Source organism: Myiozetetes cayanensis, unplaced genomic scaffold (assembly GCF_022539395.1).
Source record: "Myiozetetes cayanensis isolate MyiCay16 unplaced genomic scaffold, myiCay2020 scf933, whole genome shotgun sequence".
Taxonomy (NCBI): domain Eukaryota; kingdom Metazoa; phylum Chordata; class Aves; order Passeriformes; family Tyrannidae; genus Myiozetetes; species Myiozetetes cayanensis.
The window spans coordinates 1-16,782 of NW_026088223.1; the positions used below are offsets into that span (position 1 = coordinate 1).

At 59.3% G+C, this 16,782-nt stretch overlaps 3 protein-coding genes, 3 long non-coding RNA genes and 1 pseudogene across 6 annotated transcripts; all 7 read right to left on the minus strand.

The window, feature by feature from the left end:
* Positions 1-388: 388 nt before the first annotated feature.
* LOC126653177 (uncharacterized) lies at positions 389-1,240 on the minus strand. Its single transcript, XR_007632146.1, has 4 exons — positions 975-1,240; positions 801-878; positions 616-715; positions 389-429 (listed from the first exon to the last, which is right to left on the minus strand). It is a non-coding gene; the product is annotated as an uncharacterized LOC126653177 (long non-coding RNA).
* Positions 1,241-1,377: 137 nt separating this feature from the next.
* On the minus strand, positions 1,378-3,860 carry LOC126653179 (PHD finger protein 7-like; the record flags this gene model as incomplete). The annotated part of the gene is made up of 8 exons (XM_050340700.1): positions 1,378-1,389; positions 1,506-2,101; positions 2,295-2,413; positions 2,546-2,659; positions 2,874-2,980; positions 3,071-3,233; positions 3,311-3,435; positions 3,780-3,860. Coding segments are annotated over 8 exons (1,317 nt in total), but the record flags the coding sequence as incomplete, so codon positions are not given.
* A 1,146-nt stretch (positions 3,861-5,006) lies between these two features.
* LOC126653176 (uncharacterized) lies at positions 5,007-5,763 on the minus strand. Its single transcript, XR_007632145.1, has 4 exons — positions 5,621-5,763; positions 5,447-5,524; positions 5,262-5,361; positions 5,007-5,075 (listed from the first exon to the last, which is right to left on the minus strand). It is a non-coding gene; the product is annotated as an uncharacterized LOC126653176 (long non-coding RNA).
* A 260-nt stretch (positions 5,764-6,023) lies between these two features.
* On the minus strand, positions 6,024-8,652 carry LOC126653173 (PHD finger protein 7-like). The gene is made up of 10 exons (XM_050340697.1): positions 8,604-8,652; positions 8,415-8,506; positions 8,227-8,328; positions 7,943-8,067; positions 7,702-7,864; positions 7,506-7,612; positions 7,178-7,291; positions 6,963-7,081; positions 6,152-6,747; positions 6,024-6,035 (listed from the first exon to the last, which is right to left on the minus strand). Exons 1-10 carry the CDS (start codon positions 8,644-8,646, stop codon positions 6,024-6,026), a joined length of 1,473 nt encoding a protein of 490 aa, XP_050196654.1. The 5' UTR covers positions 8,647-8,652.
* A 1,016-nt stretch (positions 8,653-9,668) lies between these two features.
* Positions 9,669-10,139, minus strand: LOC126653178 (uncharacterized). The gene is made up of 3 exons (XR_007632147.1): positions 10,081-10,139; positions 9,896-9,995; positions 9,669-9,709 (listed from the first exon to the last, which is right to left on the minus strand). It is a non-coding gene; the product is annotated as an uncharacterized LOC126653178 (long non-coding RNA).
* A 744-nt stretch (positions 10,140-10,883) lies between these two features.
* Positions 10,884-13,264, minus strand: LOC126653174 (PHD finger protein 7-like; annotated as a pseudogene).
* An 84-nt stretch (positions 13,265-13,348) lies between these two features.
* On the minus strand, positions 13,349-16,297 carry LOC126653175 (PHD finger protein 7-like). The gene is given in 10 exon segments (XM_050340699.1): positions 13,349-14,110; positions 14,168-14,346; positions 14,562-14,680; positions 14,813-14,926; positions 15,141-15,247; positions 15,337-15,449; positions 15,452-15,498; positions 15,576-15,700; positions 16,046-16,137; positions 16,234-16,297. Coding segments are annotated over 10 exon segments (1,701 nt in total). The 5' UTR covers positions 16,277-16,297.
* Positions 16,298-16,782: the final 485 nt, after the last annotated feature.

The following is a 16,782-nucleotide window of genomic DNA, read 5'->3' on the forward strand; positions in this document are numbered from 1 at the left end:
CCTCCTCCTTGGCCTCCTCTCTACCTCCTGGAAAAAGGCGCTTGCTGGCATCACAATGCCTGTGCCTCTCTCCAGCTCATCGAATGCACTGTTGCCCTGCCATGATGGTGCTCTGATGGAAAAAGGAAACCTGATGAGCTCCTTCTGTCCCGGCATCGGGCAGGTGCAGGGTGTCCCTGCTCTTCCCCCTGTGCCATTTCCAGCTCCTGCGTGAAGCTGAACCCGGGACTCATAGGACAGTGCAGGGCCAGGACTGCTGGGGCAGACCCTGCCACAGCACAGCACTTGCACCCCCTGTGTTGTGAGCCGGGAGAAGGACACCAACCTGAAGGGGATTGGGATCCCCGTCGTGAACATGTCCTTGATAAATGTCTGGTAAATGCAGAGGGGGCACTGGAGGGATGAAACACCAGAGCGCAGAGCCTGTCCCTGCAGGAGAAACACGAGCAGTGAAGAGTGAGGCCCTGGTGCTGCTGAGACACTGCTGAACCCCCCAGAGGAGTCCTCCTTGTCCCAGAGCTGGTTCGAAGGGCTGGGCTTTCTTGCTTGGGGTCTCGGCAAAGCTCCAGCAAACCTCGCCTGGCACGAATCTGCCTGCCATTGTCAGGCTCTCACCTTCTGTGCCGCCCGGGAGACTACATCTAGGATATTCCTTGGCAGAAAGCCCTGGAGTCCTACTTGACCCAGGGGGTGCTGAGGAAATGGTTGGCAAAACCTGCAGGAAAATGACACACACTGATGAGGAGAGAGTGGCAGGGATTGCCTATCAGAATACAGAGGAAGCACACGGAGAACCTCACCAGGCAGAACTCGTGGGCACAAAGTTTCCTCTTCGCAGATGTCCGGGTCAGTGTCTGATCGCTGGCACAACAGGCATGCTGCAGGGGAGAGAGACAATGGCCCCGGGCATGGCACCTCTGCTGCCCGCCCTGAAAACCCTTTTCCAGGCTGCGGGAGGGGCACTTTGCTCTCACCTCTCTCCCTCACTTTGGGGGCCTCCTCCTCCCTGTCTGACGTAGAACGTTTCAGTGGTGGGTCCCTGTCTCACCGTCTGAGCGGTGAGTGGGGCTCTCAGCACTGGGTGTTCTAACGCGGCTCGTGTCACGGCGACTTCTGGATCCTCTGGATGAATTTGAGGTCCGACGCTGCTGGCGGGAGTGGTGTTGCCTTTGGGAAGTGCTGGCTGCTGTCTCCCTTGAGTTTCTCCTCCCAGCACTCGGTGCTGGAGTGCAGTTCCTGTCACGGGGACTTCTGGACCGGCCAGATGGATTTGGGGTCTGACGTTGCCGGCAGGAGCGGTTTCGCCGGCGGGATGTCCCCGATGCTTCCTGGCTGGGTGTGCAGCTCCCAGCACTTGGTGCTCTCACACAGTTTCTGTCACGGCGACTTCTGGAGCGGCCAGATGGATGTGGGGTCTGACGTTGTTGGCGGAAGCGATTGTGTGTGCGGGATGTCCTCGGTGTTTCCTGGCTGCGGCTGCACCTCCCAGCACTCGGTGCTCTCACATGGCTCCGGTCACGGAGACTTCTGGACTGGCCAGAAGGATTTGGGGTCTGACTTTGCAGGCGGGAGCGGTTTCGCCTGCGGGATTCCCCTGATTGTGTCAGCCTGGGCCGACGCCTCCCGGGACTTGGTTCTGGCACATGGGTCCTGTTGTGGGGACTTCGGGACCGAAGCTGTGGACTGCGCGCCCGACGTTGCCGGCGGGAGTGGTTTCGCCGGCGGTCAGGCCTCCGACCGCTGGAGCAGCTGCTGTCCTCAGTGTCGGGGAAGCTGCTGTGGGACGACCCCGACGTTACCTGACTGTCAGGGCTAGAGCTGCTCATCTCCTGTGAGGGAGATTCCAGAGATTGCTCCGATGTTGACTGTGGGTTGGTGTGGAGGTTGCTGGTCTCTGATGCTGAAGACCGAAGGGATGGCACCTGGTTGCTGGTGCTGGGACTGATGGTGTCCAGTGTTGGAGAACTGGGAGAGAGCCCTGACAACTCCAGGCTGCCTGTGTTGGGGCTGATGGTCTCGGGTTCTCTGGAGACCTCTGAAGGCTCCAATCCTGACTGCCTGGCCGTGCTGGGGCCAGCAAGCTCCGAGTCATCTCTGGAGGCTGGAAGGGGAAGCAGGAATGTCAAGGCCACCCCAAGCCCGGGACAGAATAAGCCAGAGCAGCGCCCCTGGTTGTCCTGGAGCAGACAGGCTCTGCCAAGCACAGCCTGGGCACCCCCTGCCAGGTGCAGGGGCACCCACTGCCAGGTGCAGGGGCACCTGGCCCAGGCTCACCAGGTTGCTTTGCCTCTTACCTGTGCCCAAACCAGCACAGCCATCACATTCCCATCGGGTTATGCTGTTTCTCAAGCCAGAGCAGTGTCTGTGAGTGCCCTCGGCAGCACAGGAGGAGCACAGGAGCAGTTCCCAGGGCCTGGGGAAGCAAACAGGTTCATGGAGCTGAGGACAAAGTGTCCAAAGCATGGGATTATTTGGCTGAGCTCTTCTACTGGGTCCATCAGGCACAAGTTCTGGCAAGCCCCAGAATGCATCTTTGACAACTTACCCCTCCTCCTCGGCCTCCTCTCTACCTCCTGGAAAAAGGCACTCGCTGGCATCACAATGCCTGTGCCTCTCTCCTAGATCGGCAAATGCATTAAAGCCCATCCATGATGGTGGTCTGATGGAAAAAGGAAACCTGATGAGCTCCTTCTGCCCCGGCATCGGGCAGGTGCAGGGAGTCCCTGCTCTTCCCCCTGTGCCATTTCCAGCTCCTGCGTGAAGCTGAACCCGGGATTCACAGAGCAGTGCAGGGCCAGGACTGCTGAGGCAGACCCTGCCACAGCACAGCACTTGCACCCCCTGTGTTGTGAGCCGGGCAGAAGGACACCAACCTGAAGGGGATTCGGATCCCCATGGTGAACATGTCTATGAGAAAGTCCTGCCTGTTCCTGCAGAGGGGGCACTGGAGCGATAAAAAACCAGCATGCAGAGCCTGTCCCTGCAGGAGAAACACGAGCAGTGCGAGTGAGGCCCTGGTGCTGCTGAGCCCCTGCTGACCCCCCCCCGGGGGTGAGGGAACCACTCCTACTTGAATACAATCCCTGTGGAACCAGGCGGTTTTGCACGCTGGGCACACCATGGTTTTGAAGGTCTTTCTGTCCTCCACGGGCTCCATGCAGATGAGGCAATTGGTGCCCGGCTCCGGAGTCGCCTCCACTTCCTGCTCTGGGCTGTGTGTGGGGCAGAAGGACCTGGGGGGAAACAGGGTGGGTGAGTTGAGAAGTGATGGGCCCTTCCCTGGTGATGGCCAGCAGGGGACAGGAGGTACCTGTATGGTCTGATGAACTGGGTGACACATCCTCCCTGCTTGGCACAGGGCAGGTGGAAGCTCAGGTCACAGTCGGTTTCACAGCAGGTGATGGTGGCCCCGCTCTGGCCACAGATGCAGCAGCTCTGGAAAGAGCAGAGCAGCCCCATCAGCAGCAGCCTCAGGGCCTCCTCCTTGTCCCAGAGCTGCTTGTAAAGGCTGGGCTTTTTTGCTTGGGGTCTGGGCTAAGCTCCAACAAACCTCACCTGGCAGTGAACTTATCCTGACCATGTCAGGCTCTCACCTTCTGTGCTGCCCGAGAGACTACATCGAGGATATCCCTTGGGAGAAAAACCCTGTGTCCTACTCGATCAACTGGGTAGTGAGGAAGGTAGTTGGCAAAAAACTGCAGGAAAAATGACATGCACTGATGAGGAGAGTGGCAGGGACTGCCTATCATAATATGGAGGGAGCACACAAAGCAACTGACCAGGCAGAACTCGTGGGCACAGAGTCCATTCCTATGAACTTTTTCTCCATAGATGTCTGGGTCAGCGTCTGATCGTCCACACAGCAGGCACGCTGGAGGGGAGAGAGACAATGGCCCCGGGCTTGGCACCTCTGCTGCCCGCCCTGACAGCCCCTCTGCCAGGCTGCAGGAGGGGCACTTGGCTCTCACCTGGCTCCCTCACTTCAGGGGCCTCCTCCTCCCTGTCTGACATGGGACGTGTCAGCGGTGGGTCCCTGTCTCACCGTCCCACCATGAGTGCACCTGCCAGCACTGGGTGCTCGAACACAGCTCCTGTCACGACGACTCGTGGATCTGCTGTACGAATCTGGGCTGTGATGCTGCTCTTGGGAGTGGTTTTGCCTGCAGTCAGGCTGTTTCTGGGAAGCTGCTGTGGGATGACCCCAATGTTACCTGACTGTCAGGGTGGGGCTGTTTTTCTCCTGTGAGGGAGATTGCAGAGACTGCTCCAATGTTGCCTGTTGGTTGATGTGGTGGTTGTTGGTACTGGGGTGATGGTCTTGTGTTCTGTGGAGTCGTCAGAAGAGTCCTTCATGAGGGCAACAAGCTCTGAGTCTGCAGTGGAGGCTGAAAGAGGAAGCAGTAAGTTGAAGGCCACCTGAGGCCCTAGGCAGGATAGGCCAGAGCAGAGCCCCCAGCCCTCCTGGAGCAGACAGGCTCTGCCAAGCCCAGCCTCGACATCCGTTGCCAGGCTTAGGACAGCCATCATATTCTCATCTGGTTATGCTGCCTCTCAGGCCACAGCAGTGTCTGCGGGTGCCCTCGGCAGCACAGGAGGAGCACAGGAGCAGTTCCCAGGGCCTGGGACGCAGCTTTGGCAACTTACCCCTCCTCCTCGGCCTCCTCTCTGCCTCCTGGAAAAAGGCGCTTGCTGGCATCACAATGCCTGTGCCTCTCTTCGAGCTCGGCAAATGCCGTATTGTCCTCCCATGATGGTGCTCTGACGGAAAAAGGAAACCTGATGAGCTCCTTCTGCCCCGGCATCGGGCAGGTGCAGGGTGTCCCTGCTCTTCCCCCTGTGCCATTTCCAGCTCCTGCGTGAAGCTGAACCCGGGACTCACAGAACAGTGCAGGGCCAGGACTGCTGGGGCAGACCCTGCCACAGCACAGCACTTGCACCCCCTGTGTTGTGAGCCGGGAGAAGGACACCAACCTGAAGGGGATGCGGATCCCCGTCGTGAACATGTCCTTGATAAATGTCTGATAAATGCAGAGGGGGCACTGGAGGGATGAAACACCAGAGCGCAGAGCCTGTCCCTGCAGGAGAAACACAAGCAGTGAAGAGTGAGGCCCTGGTGCTGCTGAGACACTGCTGAACCCCCCAGAGGAGTCCTCCTTGTCCCAGAGCTGGTTCGAAGGGCTGGGCTTTCTTGCTTGGGGTCTCGGCAAAGCTCCAGCAAACCTCGCCTGGCACGAATCTGCCTGCTCTTGTCAGGCTCTCACCTTCTGTGCCACCCGGGAGACTACATCTAGGATATTCCTTGGCAGAAAGCCCTGGAGTCCTACTTGACCCAGGGGGTGCTGAGGAAATGGTTGGCAAAACCTGCAGGAAAATGACACACACTGATGAGGAGAGAGTGGCAGGGATTGCCTATCAGAATACGGAGGAAGCACACGGAGAACCTCACCAGGCAGAACTCGTGGGCACAAAGTTTCCTCTTCGCAGATGTCCGGGTCAGTGTCTGATCGCTGGCACAACAGGCATGCTGCAGGGGAGAGAGACAATGGCCCCGGGCATGGCACCTCTGCTGCCCGCCCTGAAAACCCTTTTCCAGGCTGTGGGAGGGGCACTTTGCTCTCACCTCTCTCCCTCACTTTGGGGGCCTCCTCCTCCCTGTCTGACGTAGAACGTTTCAGTGGTGGGTCCCTGTCTCACCGTCTGAGCGGTGAGTGGGGCTCCCAGCACTGGGTGTTCTAACGCGGCTCGTGTCACGGCGACTTCTGGATCCTCTGGATGAATTTGAGGTCCGACGCTGCTGGCGGGAGTGGTGTTGCCTTTGGGAAGTGCTGGCTGCTGTCTCCCTCGAGTTTCTCCTCCCAGCACTCGGTGCTGGAGTGCAGTTCCTGTCACGGGGACTTCTGGACCGGCCAGATGGATTTGGGGTCTGACGTTGCCGGCAGGAGCGGTTTCGCCGGCGGGATGTCCCCGATGCTTCCTGGCTGGGTGTGCAGCTCCCAGCACTTGGTGCTCTCACACAGTTTCTGTCACGGCGACTTCTGGAGCGGCCAGATGGATGTGGGGTCTGACGTTGTTGGCGGAAGCGATTGTGTGTGTGGGATGTCCTCGGTGTTTCCTGGCTGCGGCTGCACCTCCCAGCACTCGGTGCTCTCACATGGCTCCGGTCACGGAGACTTCTGGACTGGCCAGAAGGATTTGGGGTCTGACTTTGCAGGCGGGAGCGGTTTCGCCTGCGGGATTCCCCTGATTGTGTCAGCCTGGGCCGACGCCTCCCGGGACTTGGTTCTGGCACATGGGTCCTGTTGTGGGGACTTCGGGACCGAAGCTGTGGACTGCGCGCCCGACGTTGCCGGCGGGAGTGGTTTCGCCGGCGGTCAGGCCTCCGACCGCTGGAGCAGCTGCTGTCCTCAGTGTCGGGGAAGCTGCTGTGGGACGACCCCGACGTTACCTGACTGTCAGGGCTAGAGCTGCTCATCTCCTGTGAGGGAGATTCCAGAGATTGCTCCGATGTTGACTGTGGGTTGGTGTGGAGGTTGCTGGTCTCTGATGCTGAAGACCGAAGGGATGGCACCTGGTTGCTGGTGCTGGGACTGATGGTGTCCAGTGTTGGAGAACTGGGAGAGAGCCCTGACAACTCCAGGCTGCCTGTGTTGGGGCTGATGGTCTCGGGTTCTCTGGAGACCTCTGAAGGCTCCAATCCTGACTGCCTGGCCGTGCTGGGGCCAGCAAGCTCCGAGTCATCTCTGGAGGCTGGAAGGGGAAGCAGGAATGTCAAGGCCACCCCAAGCCCGGGACAGAATAAGCCAGAGCAGCGCCCCTGGCTGTCCTGGAGCAGACAGGCTCTGCCAAGCACAGCCTGGGCACCCCCTGCCAGGTGCAGGGGCACCCCCTGCCAGGTGCAGGGGCACCCACTGCCAGGTGCAGGGGCACCTGGCCCAGGCTCACCAGGTTGCTTTGCCTCTTACCTGTGCCCAAACCAGCACAGCCATCACATTCCCATCGGGTTATGCTGTTTCTCAAGCCAGAGCAGTGTCTGTGAGTGCCCTCGGCAGCACAGGAGGAGCACAGGAGCAGTTCCCAGGGCCTGGGGAAGCAAACGGGTTCATGGAGCTGAGCTCTTCTACTGGGTCCATCAGGCACAAGTTCTGGCAAGCCCCAGAATGCATCTTTGACAACTTACCCCTCCTCCTCGGCCTCCTCTCTACCTCCTGGAAAAAGGCACTCGCTGGCATCACAATGCCTGTGCCTCTCTCCTAGATCGGCAAATGCATTAAAGCCCATCCATGATGGTGGTCTGATGGAAAAAGGAAACCTGATGAGCTGTCTCTGCCCCAGCATCGGGCAGGTGCAGGGTGTCCCTGCTCTTCCCCCTGTGCCATTTCCAGCTCCTGCGTGAAGCTGAACCCGGGACTCACAGAACAGTGCAGGGCCAGGACTGCTGGGGCAGACCCTGCCACAGCACAGCACTTGCACCCCCTGTGTTGTGAGCCGGGCAGAAGGACACCAACCTGAAGGGGATTCGGATCTCCATGGTGAACATGTCCTTGATAAATGCCTGATTGTTCCTGCAGAGGGGGCACTGGAGCGATAAAAAACCAGCATGCAGAGCCTGTCCCTGCAGGAGAAACACGAGCAGTGCGAGTGAGGCCCTGGTGCTGCTGAGCCCCTGCTGATCCCCCCCGGGGGTGAGGGAACCACTCCTACTTGAATACAATCCCTGTGGAACCAGGCGGTTTTGCACGCTGGGCACACCATGGTTTTGAAGGTCTTTCTGTCCTCCACGGCCTCCAGGCAGATGAGGCAATTGGTGCCCGGCTCCGGAGTCGCCTCCACTTCCTGCTCTGGGCTGTGTGTGGGGCAGAAGGACCTGGGGGGAAAAGGGGTGGGTGAGGAGAGAAGTGATGGGCCCTTTCCCTGGTGATGGCCAGCAGGAGACAGGAGGTACCTGTATGGTCTGATGAACTGGGTGACACATCCTCCCTGCTTGGCACAGGGCAGGTGGAAGTTCAGGTCACAGTCAGTTTCACAGCAGGCGATGGTGGCCCCGCTCTGGCCACAGACGCAGCAGCTCTGGAAAGAGCAGAGCAGCCCCATCAGCAGCAGCCTCAGGGCCTCCTCCTTGTCCCAGAGCTGGCTGGAAGGGCTGGGGTTTTCTTGCTTGGGGTCTGGGCTAAGCTCCAGCAAACCTCGCCTGGCAGTGAACTTATCCTGACCATGTCAGGCTCTCACCTTCTGTGCTGCCCGAGAGACTACATCGAGGATATCCCTTGGGAGAAAAACCCTGTGTCCTACTCGATCAACTGGGTAGTGAGGAAGGTAGCTGGCAAAAAACTGCAGGAAAAATGACATGCACTGATGAGGAGAGAGTGGCAGGGACTGCCTATCATAATATGGAGGGAGCACACAAAGCAACTGACCAGGCAGAACTCGTGGGCACAGAGTCCATTCCTATGAACTTTTTCTCCACAGATGTCCGGGTCAGCGTCTGATCGTCCACACAGCAGGCACGCTGGAGGGGAGAGAGACAATGGCCCCGGGCATGGCACCTCTGCTGCCCGCCCTGACAGCCCCTCTGCCAGGCTGCAGGAGGGGCACTTGGCTCTCACCTGGCTCCCTCACTTCAGGGGCCTCCTCCTCCCTGTCTGACATGGGACGTGTCAGCGGTGGGTCCCTGTCTCACCGTCCCACCATGAGTGCACCTGCCAGCATTGGGTGCTCGAACACAGCTCCTGTCACGACGACTCGTGGATCTGCTGTACGAATCTGGGCTGTGATGCTGCTCTTGGGAGTGGTTTTGCCTGCAGTCAGGCTGTTTCTGGGAAGCTGCTGTGGGATGACCCCAATGTTACCTGACTGTCAGGGTGGGGCTGTTTTTCTCCTGTGAGGGAGATTGCAGAGACTGCTCCAATGTTGCCTGTTGGTTGATGTGGTGGTTGTTGGTACTGGGGTGATGGTCTCGTGTTCTGTGGAGTGGTCAGAAGAGTCCTTCATGAGGGCAACAAGCTCTGAGTCTGCAGTGGAGGCTGAAAGAGGAAGCAGTAAGTTGAAGGCCACCTGAGGCCCTAGGCAGGATAGGCCAGAGCAGAGCCCCCAGCCCTCCTGGAGTAGACAGGCTCTGCCAAGCCCAGCCTTGACATCCGTTGCCAGGCTTAGGACAGCCATCATATTCTCGTCTGGTTATGCTGCCTCTCAGGCCACAGCAGTGTCTGCGGGTGCCCTCGGCAGCACAGGAGGAGCACAGGAGCAGTTCCCAGGGCCTGGGACGCAGCTTTGGCAACTTACCCCTCCTCCTTGGCCTCCTCTCTACCTCCTGGAAAAAGGCGCTTGCTGGCATCACAATGCCTGTGCCTCTCTCCAGCTCATCGAATGCACTGTTGCCCTGCCATGATGGTGCTCTGATGGAAAAAGGAAACCAGATGAGCTCCTTCTGCCCCGGCATCGGGCAGGTGCAGGGTGTCCCTGCTCTTCCCCCTGTGCCATTTCCAGCTCCTGTGTGAAGCTGAACCCGGGACTCACAGGACAGTGCAGGGCCAGGACTGCTGGGGCAGACCCTGCCACAGCACAGCACTTGCACCCCCTGTGTTGTGAGCCGGGAGAAGGACACCAACCTGAAGGGGATTGGGATCCCCGTCGTGAACATGTCCTTGATAAATGTCTGATAAATGCAGAGGGGGCACTGGAGGGATGAAACACCAGAGCGCAGAGCCTGTCCCTGCAGGAGAAACACGAGCAGTGAAGAGTGAGGCCCTGGTGCTGCTGAGACACTGCTGAACCCCCCAGAGGAGTCCTCCTTGTCCCAGAGCTGGTTCGAAGGGCTGGGCTTTCTTGCTTGGGGTCTCGGCGAAGCTCCAGCAAACCTCGCCTGGCACAAATCTGCCTGCTCTTGTCAGGCTCTCACCTTCTGTGCCGCCCGGGAGACTACATCTAGGATATTCCTTGGCAGAAAGCCCTGGAGTCCTACTTGACCCAGGGGGTGCTGAGGAAATGGTTGGCAAAACCTGCAGGAAAATGACACACACTGATGAGGAGAGAGTGGCAGGGATTGCCTATCAGAATACAGAGGAAGCACACGGAGAACCTCACCAGGCAGAACTCGTGGGCACAAAGTTTCCTCTTCGCAGATGTCCGGGTCAGTGTCTGATCGCTGGCTCAACAGGCATGCTGCAGGGGAGAGAGACAATGGCCCCGGGCATGGCACCTCTGCTGCCCGCCCTGAAAACCCTTTTCCAGGCTGTGGGAGGGGCACTTTGCTCTCACCTCTCTCCCTCACTTTGGGGGCCTCCTCCTCCCTGTCTGACGTAGAACGTTTCAGTGGTGGGTCCCTGTCTCACCGTCTGAGTGGTGAGTGGGGCTCTCAGCACTGGGTGTTCTAACGCGGCTCGTGTCACGGCGACTTCTGGATCCTCTGGATGAATCTGAGGTCCGACGCTGCTGGCGGGAGTGGTGTTGCCTTTGGGAAGTGCTGGCTGCTGTCTCCCTCGAGTTTCTCCTCCCAGCACTCGGTGCTGGAGTGCAGTTCCTGTCACGGGGACTTCTGGACCGGCCAGATGGATTTGGGGTCTGACGTTGCCGGCAGGAGCGGTTTCGCCGGCGGGATGTCCCCGATGCTTCCTGGCTGGGTGTGCAGCTCCCAGCACTTGGTGCTCTCACACAGTTTCTGTCACGGCGACTTCTGGAGCGGCCAGATGGATGTGGGGTCTGACGTTGTTGGCGGAAGCGATTGTGTGTGCGGGATGTCCTCGGTGTTTCCTGGCTGCGGCTGCACCTCCCAGCACTCGGTGCTCTCACATGGCTCCGGTCATGGAGACTTCTGGACTGGCCAGAAGGATTTGGGGTCTGACTTTGCAGGCGGGAGCGGTTTCGCCTGCGGGATTCCCCTGATTGTGTCAGCCTGGGCCGACGCCTCCCGGGACTTGGTTCTGGCACATGGGTCCTGTTGTGGGGACTTCGGGACCGAAGCTGTGGACTGCGCGCCCGACGTTGCCGGCGGGAGTGGTTTCGCCGGCGGTCAGGCCTCCGACCGCTGGAGCAGCTGCTGTCCTCAGTGTCGGGGAAGCTGCTGTGGGACGACCCGACGTTACCTGACTGTCAGGGCTAGAGCTGCTCATCTCCTGTGAGGGAGATTCCAGAGATTGCTCCGATGTTGACTGTGGGTTGGTGTGGAGGTTGCTGGTCTCTGATGCTGAAGACCGAAGGGATGGCACCTGGTTGCTGGTGCTGGGACTGATGGTGTCCAGTGTTGGAGAACTGGGAGAGAGCCCTGACAACTCCAGGCTGCCTGTGTTGGGGCTGATGGTCTCGGGTTCTCTGGAGACCTCTGAAGGCTCCAATCCTGACTACCTGGCCGTGCTGGGGCCAGCAAGCTCCGAGTCATCTCTGGAGGCTGGAAGGGGAAGCAGGAATGTCAAGGCCACCCCAAGCCCGGGACAGAATAAGCCAGAGCAGCGCCCCTGGCTGTCCTGGAGCAGACAGGCTCTGCCAAGCACAGCCTGGGCACCCCCTGCCAGGTGCAGGGGCACCCCCTGCCAGGTGCAGGGGCACCCACTGCCAGGTGCAGGGGCACCTGGCCCAGGCTCACCAGGTTGCTTTGCCTCTTACCTGTGCCCAAACCAGCACAGCCATCACATTCCCATCGGGTTATGCTGTTTCTCAAGCCAGAGCAGTGTCTGTGAGTGCCCTCGGCAGCACAGGAGGAGCACAGGAGCAGTTCCCAGGGCCTGGGGAAGCAAACGGGTTCATGGAGCTGAGCTCTTCTACTGGGTCCATCAGGCACAAGTTCTGGCAAGCCCCAGGATGCAGCTTTGGCAACTTACCCCTCCTCCTCGGCCTCCTCTCTGCCTCCTGGAAAAAGGCACTCGCTGCCTGTGCCTCTCTCCTAGATCGGCAAATGCATTAAAGCCCATCCATGATGGTGGTCTGATGGAAAAAGGAAACCTGATGAGCTGTCTCTGCCCCAGCATCGGGCAGGTGCAGGGTGTCCCTGCTCTTCCCCCTGTGCCATTTCCAGCTCCTGCGTGAAGCTGAACCCGGGATTCACAGAACAGTGCAGGGCCAGGACTGCTGAGGCAGACCCTGCCACAGCACAGCACTTGCACCCCCTGTGTTGTGAGCCGGGCAGAAGGACACCAACCTGAAGGGGATGCGGATCCCCGTCGTGAACATGTCCTTGATAAATGCCTGATTGTTCCTGCAGAGGGGGCACTGGAGCGATAAAAAACCAGCATGCAGAGCCTGTCCCTGCAGGAGAAACACGAGTAGTGAGAGTGAGGCCCTGGTGCTGCTGAGCCCCTGCTGATCCCCCCCGGGGGTGAGGGAACCACTCCTACTTGAATACAATCCCTGTGGAACCAGGCGGTTTTGCACGCTGGGCACACCATGGTTTTGAAGGTCTTTCTGTCCTCCACGGGCTCCATGCAGATGAGGCAATTGGTGCCCGGCTCCGGAGTCGCCTCCACTTCCTGCTCTGGGCTGTGTGTGGGGCAGAAGGACCTGGGGGGAAACAGGGTGGGTGAGTTGAGAAGTGATGGGCCCTTCCCTGGTGGTGGCCAGCAGGAGACAGGAGGTACCTGTATGGTCTGATGAACTGGGTGACACATCCTCCCTGCTTGGCACAGGGCAGGTGGAAGCTCAGGTCACAGTCGGTTTCACAGCAGGTGATGGTGGCCCCACTCTGGCCACAGATGCAGCAGCTCTGGAAAGAGCAGAGCAGCCCCATCAGCAGCAGCCTCAGGGCCTCCTCCTTGTCCCAGAGCTGCTTGTAAAGGCTGGGCTTTTTTGCTTGGGGTCTGGGCTAAGCTCCAACAAACCCCACCTGGCAGTGAACTTATCCTGACCATGTCAGGCTCTCACCTTCTGTGCTGCCCGAGAGACTACATCTAGGATATCCCTTGGGAGAAAAACCCTGTGTCCTACTCGATCAACTGGGTAGTGAGGAAGGTAGTTGGCAAAAAACTGCAGGAAAAATGACACACACTGATGAGGAGAGTGGCAGGGACTGCCTATCATAATATGGAGGGAGCACACAAAGCAACTGACCAGGCAGAACTCGTGGGCACAGAGTCCATTCCTATGAACTTTTTCTCCACAGATGTCCGGGTCAGCGTCTGATCGTCCACACAGCAGGCACGCTGGAGGGGAGAGAGACAATGGCCCCGGGCATGGCACCTCTGCTGCCCGCCCTGACAGCCCCTCTGCCAGGCTGCAGGAGGGACACTTTGCTCTCACCTGGCTCCCTCACTTCAGGGGCCTCCTCGTCCTGGTCTGACATGGGACGTGTCAGCGGTGGGTCCCTGTCTCACCGTCTGAGCGGTGAGTGGGGCTCTCAGCACTGGGTGTTCTAACGCGGCTCGTGTCACGGCGACTTCTGGATCCTCTGGATGAATCTGAGGTCCGACGCTGCTGGCGGGAGTGGTGTTGCCTTTGGGAAGTGCTGGCTGCTGTCTCCTCGAGTTTCTCCTCCCAGCACTCGGTGCTGGAGTGCAGTTCCTGTCACGGGACTTCTGGACCGGCCAGATGGATTTGGGGTCTGACATTGCCGGCAGGAGCGGTTTCGCCGGCGGGATGTCCCCGATGCTTCCTGGCTGGGTGTGCAGCTCCCAGCACTTGGTGCTCTCACACAGTTTCTGTCACGGCGACTTCTGGAGCGGCCAGATGGATGTGGGGTCTGACGTTGTTGGCGGAAGCGATTGTGTGTGCGGGATGTCCTCGGTGTTTCCTGGCTGCGGCTGCACCTCCCAGCACTCGGTGCTCTCACATGGCTCCGGTCATGGAGACTTCTGGGCTGGCCAGAAGGATTTGGGGTCTGACTTTGCAGGCGGGAGCGGTTTCGCCTGCGGGATTCCCCTGATTGTGTCAGCCTGGGCCGACGCCTCCCAGGACTTGGTTCTGGCACATGGGTCCTGTTGTGGGGACTTCGGGACCGAAGCTGTGGACTGCGCGCCCGACGTTGCCGGCGGGAGTGGTTTCGCCGGCGGTCAGGCCTCCGACCGCTGGAGCAGCTGCTGTCCTCAGTGTCGGGGAAGCTGCTGTGGGACGACCCCGACGTTACCTGACTGTCAGGGCTAGAGCTGCTCATCTCCTGTGAGGGAGATTCCAGAGATTGCTCCGATGTTGACTGTGGGTTGGTGTGGAGGTTGCTGGTCTCTGATGCTGAAGACCGAAGGGATGGCACCTGGTTGCTGGTGCTGGGACTGATGGTGTCCAGTGTTGGAGAACTGGGAGAGAGCCCTGACAACTCCAGGCTGCCTGTGTTGGGGCTGATGGTCTCGGGTTCTCTGGAGACCTCTGAAGGCTCCAATCCTGACTGCCTGGCCGTGCTGGGGCCAGCAAGCTCCGAGTCATCTCTGGAGGCTGGAAGGGGAAGCAGGAATGTCAAGGCCACCCCAAGCCCGGGACAGAATAAGCCAGAGCAGCGCCCCTGGCTGTCCTGGAGCAGACAGGCTCTGCCAAGCACAGCCTGGGCACCCCCTGCCAGGTGCAGGGGCACCCCCTGCCAGGTGCAGGGGCACCCACTGCCAGGTGCAGGGGCACCTGGCCCAGGCTCACCAGGTTGCTTTGCCTCTTACCTGTGCCCAAACCAGCACAGCCATCACATTCCCATCGGGTTATGCTGTTTCTCAAGCCAGAGCAGTGTCTGTGAGTGCCCTCGGCTGCACAGGAGGAGCACAGGAGCAGTTCCCAGGGCCTGGGGAAGCAAACAGGTTCATGGAGCTGAGGACAAAGTGTCCAAAGCATGGGATTATTTGGCTGAGCTCTTCTACTGGGTCCATCAGGCACAAGTTCTGGCAAGCCCCAGAATGCATCTTTGACAACTTACCCCTCCTCCTCGGCCTCCTCTCTACCTCCTGGAAAAAGGCACTCGCTGGCATCACAATGCCTGTGCCTCTCTTCGAGCTCGGCAAATGCCGTATTGTCCTCCCATGATGGTGGTCTGATGGAAAAAGGAAACCTGATGAGCTCCTTCTGCCCCGGCATCGGGCAGGTGCAGGGTGTCCCTGCTCTTCCCCCTGTGCCGTTTCCAGCTCCTGCGTGAAGCTGAACCCGGGATTCACAGAACAGTGCAGGGCCAGGACTGCTGAGGCAGACCCTGCCACAGCACAGCACTTGCACCCCCTGTGTTGTGAGCCGGGCAGAAGGACACCAACCTGAAGGGGATGCGGATCCCCATGGTGAACATGTCTATGAGAAAGTCCTGCCTGTTTCTGCAGAGGGGGCACTGGAAAGATGAAATACCAGAGCGCAGAGCCTGTCCCTGCAGGAGAAACACGAGTAGTGAGAGTGAGGCCCTGGTGCTGCTGAGCCCCTGCTGACCCCCCCCGGGGGTGAGGGAACCACTCCTACTTGAATACAATCCCTGTGGAACCAGGCGGTTTTGCACGCTGGGCACACCATGGTTTTGAAGGTCTTTCTGTCCTCCACGGGCTCCATGCAGATGAGGCAATTGGTGCCCGGCTCGGAGTCGCCTCCACTGCCTGCTTGGGGCTGTGTGTGGGGCAGAAGGACCTGGGGGGAAAAGGGGTGGGTGAGAAGAGAAGTGCTGGGCCCTTCCCTGGTGATGGCCAGCAGGGGACAGGAGGTACCTGTATGGTGTAATGAACTGGGTGACAAAGCCTCCCTGCTTGGCACAGGGCAGGTGGAAGCTCAGGTCACAGTCGGTTTCACAGCAGGTGATGGTGGCCCCACTCTGGCCACAGATGCAGCAGCTCTGGAAAGAGCAGAGCAGCCCCATCAGCAGCAGCCTCAGGGCCTCCTCCTTGTCCCAGAGCTGCTTGTAAAGGCTGGGTTTTTTGCTTGGGGTCTGGGCTAAGCTCCAGCAAACCCCACCTGGCAGTGAACTTATCCTGACCATGTCAGGCTCTCACCTTCTGTGCTGCCCGAGAGACTACATCTAGGATATCCCTTGGGAGAAAAACCCTGTGTCCTACTCGATCAACTGGGTAGTGAGGAAGGTAGTTGGCAAAAAACTGCAGGAAAAATGACATGCACTGATGAGAAGAGAGTTGCAGGGACTGCCTGTCAATATATGGAGAGAGCCCACAAAGCAACTCACCAGACAGAACACGTGGGCACAGAGCCCATGTTTCTGGATTTTTTCTCCACAGATGTCCGGGTCAGCGTCTGATCGTCCACACAGCAGGCACGCTGGAGGGGAGAGAGACAATGGCCCCGGGCATGGCACCTCTGCTGCCCGCCCTGACAGCCCCTCTGCCAGGCTGCAAGAGGGGACTTGGCTCTCACCTGGCTCCCTCACTTCGGGGGCCTCCTCGTCCTGGTCTGACATGGTGACTGTCAGCAGTGGGTCCCTGTCTCACCATCCCACCATGAGTGCACCTGCCAGCATTGGGTGCTCGAACACAGCTCCTGTCACGACGACTCGTGGATCTGCTGTACGAATCTGGGTTGTGATGCTGCTCTTGGGAGTGGTTTTGCCTGCAGTCAGGCTGTTTCTGGGAAGCTGCTGTGGGATGACCCCAATGTTACCTGACTGTCAGGGTGGGGCTGTTTTTCTCCTGTGAGGGAGATTGCAGAGACTGCTCCAATGTTGCCTGTTGGTTGATGTGGTGGTTGTTGGTACTGGGGTGATGGTCTCGTGTTCTGTGGAGTGGTCAGAAGAGTCCTTCATGAGGGCAACAAGCTCTGAGTCTGCAGTGGAGGCTGAAAGAGGAAGCAGTAAGTTGAAGGCCACCTGAGGCCCTAGGCAGGATAGGCCAGAGCAGAGCCCCCAGCCCTCCTGGAGTAGACAGGCTCTGCCAAGCCCAGCCTCGACATCCGTTGCCAGGCTTAGGG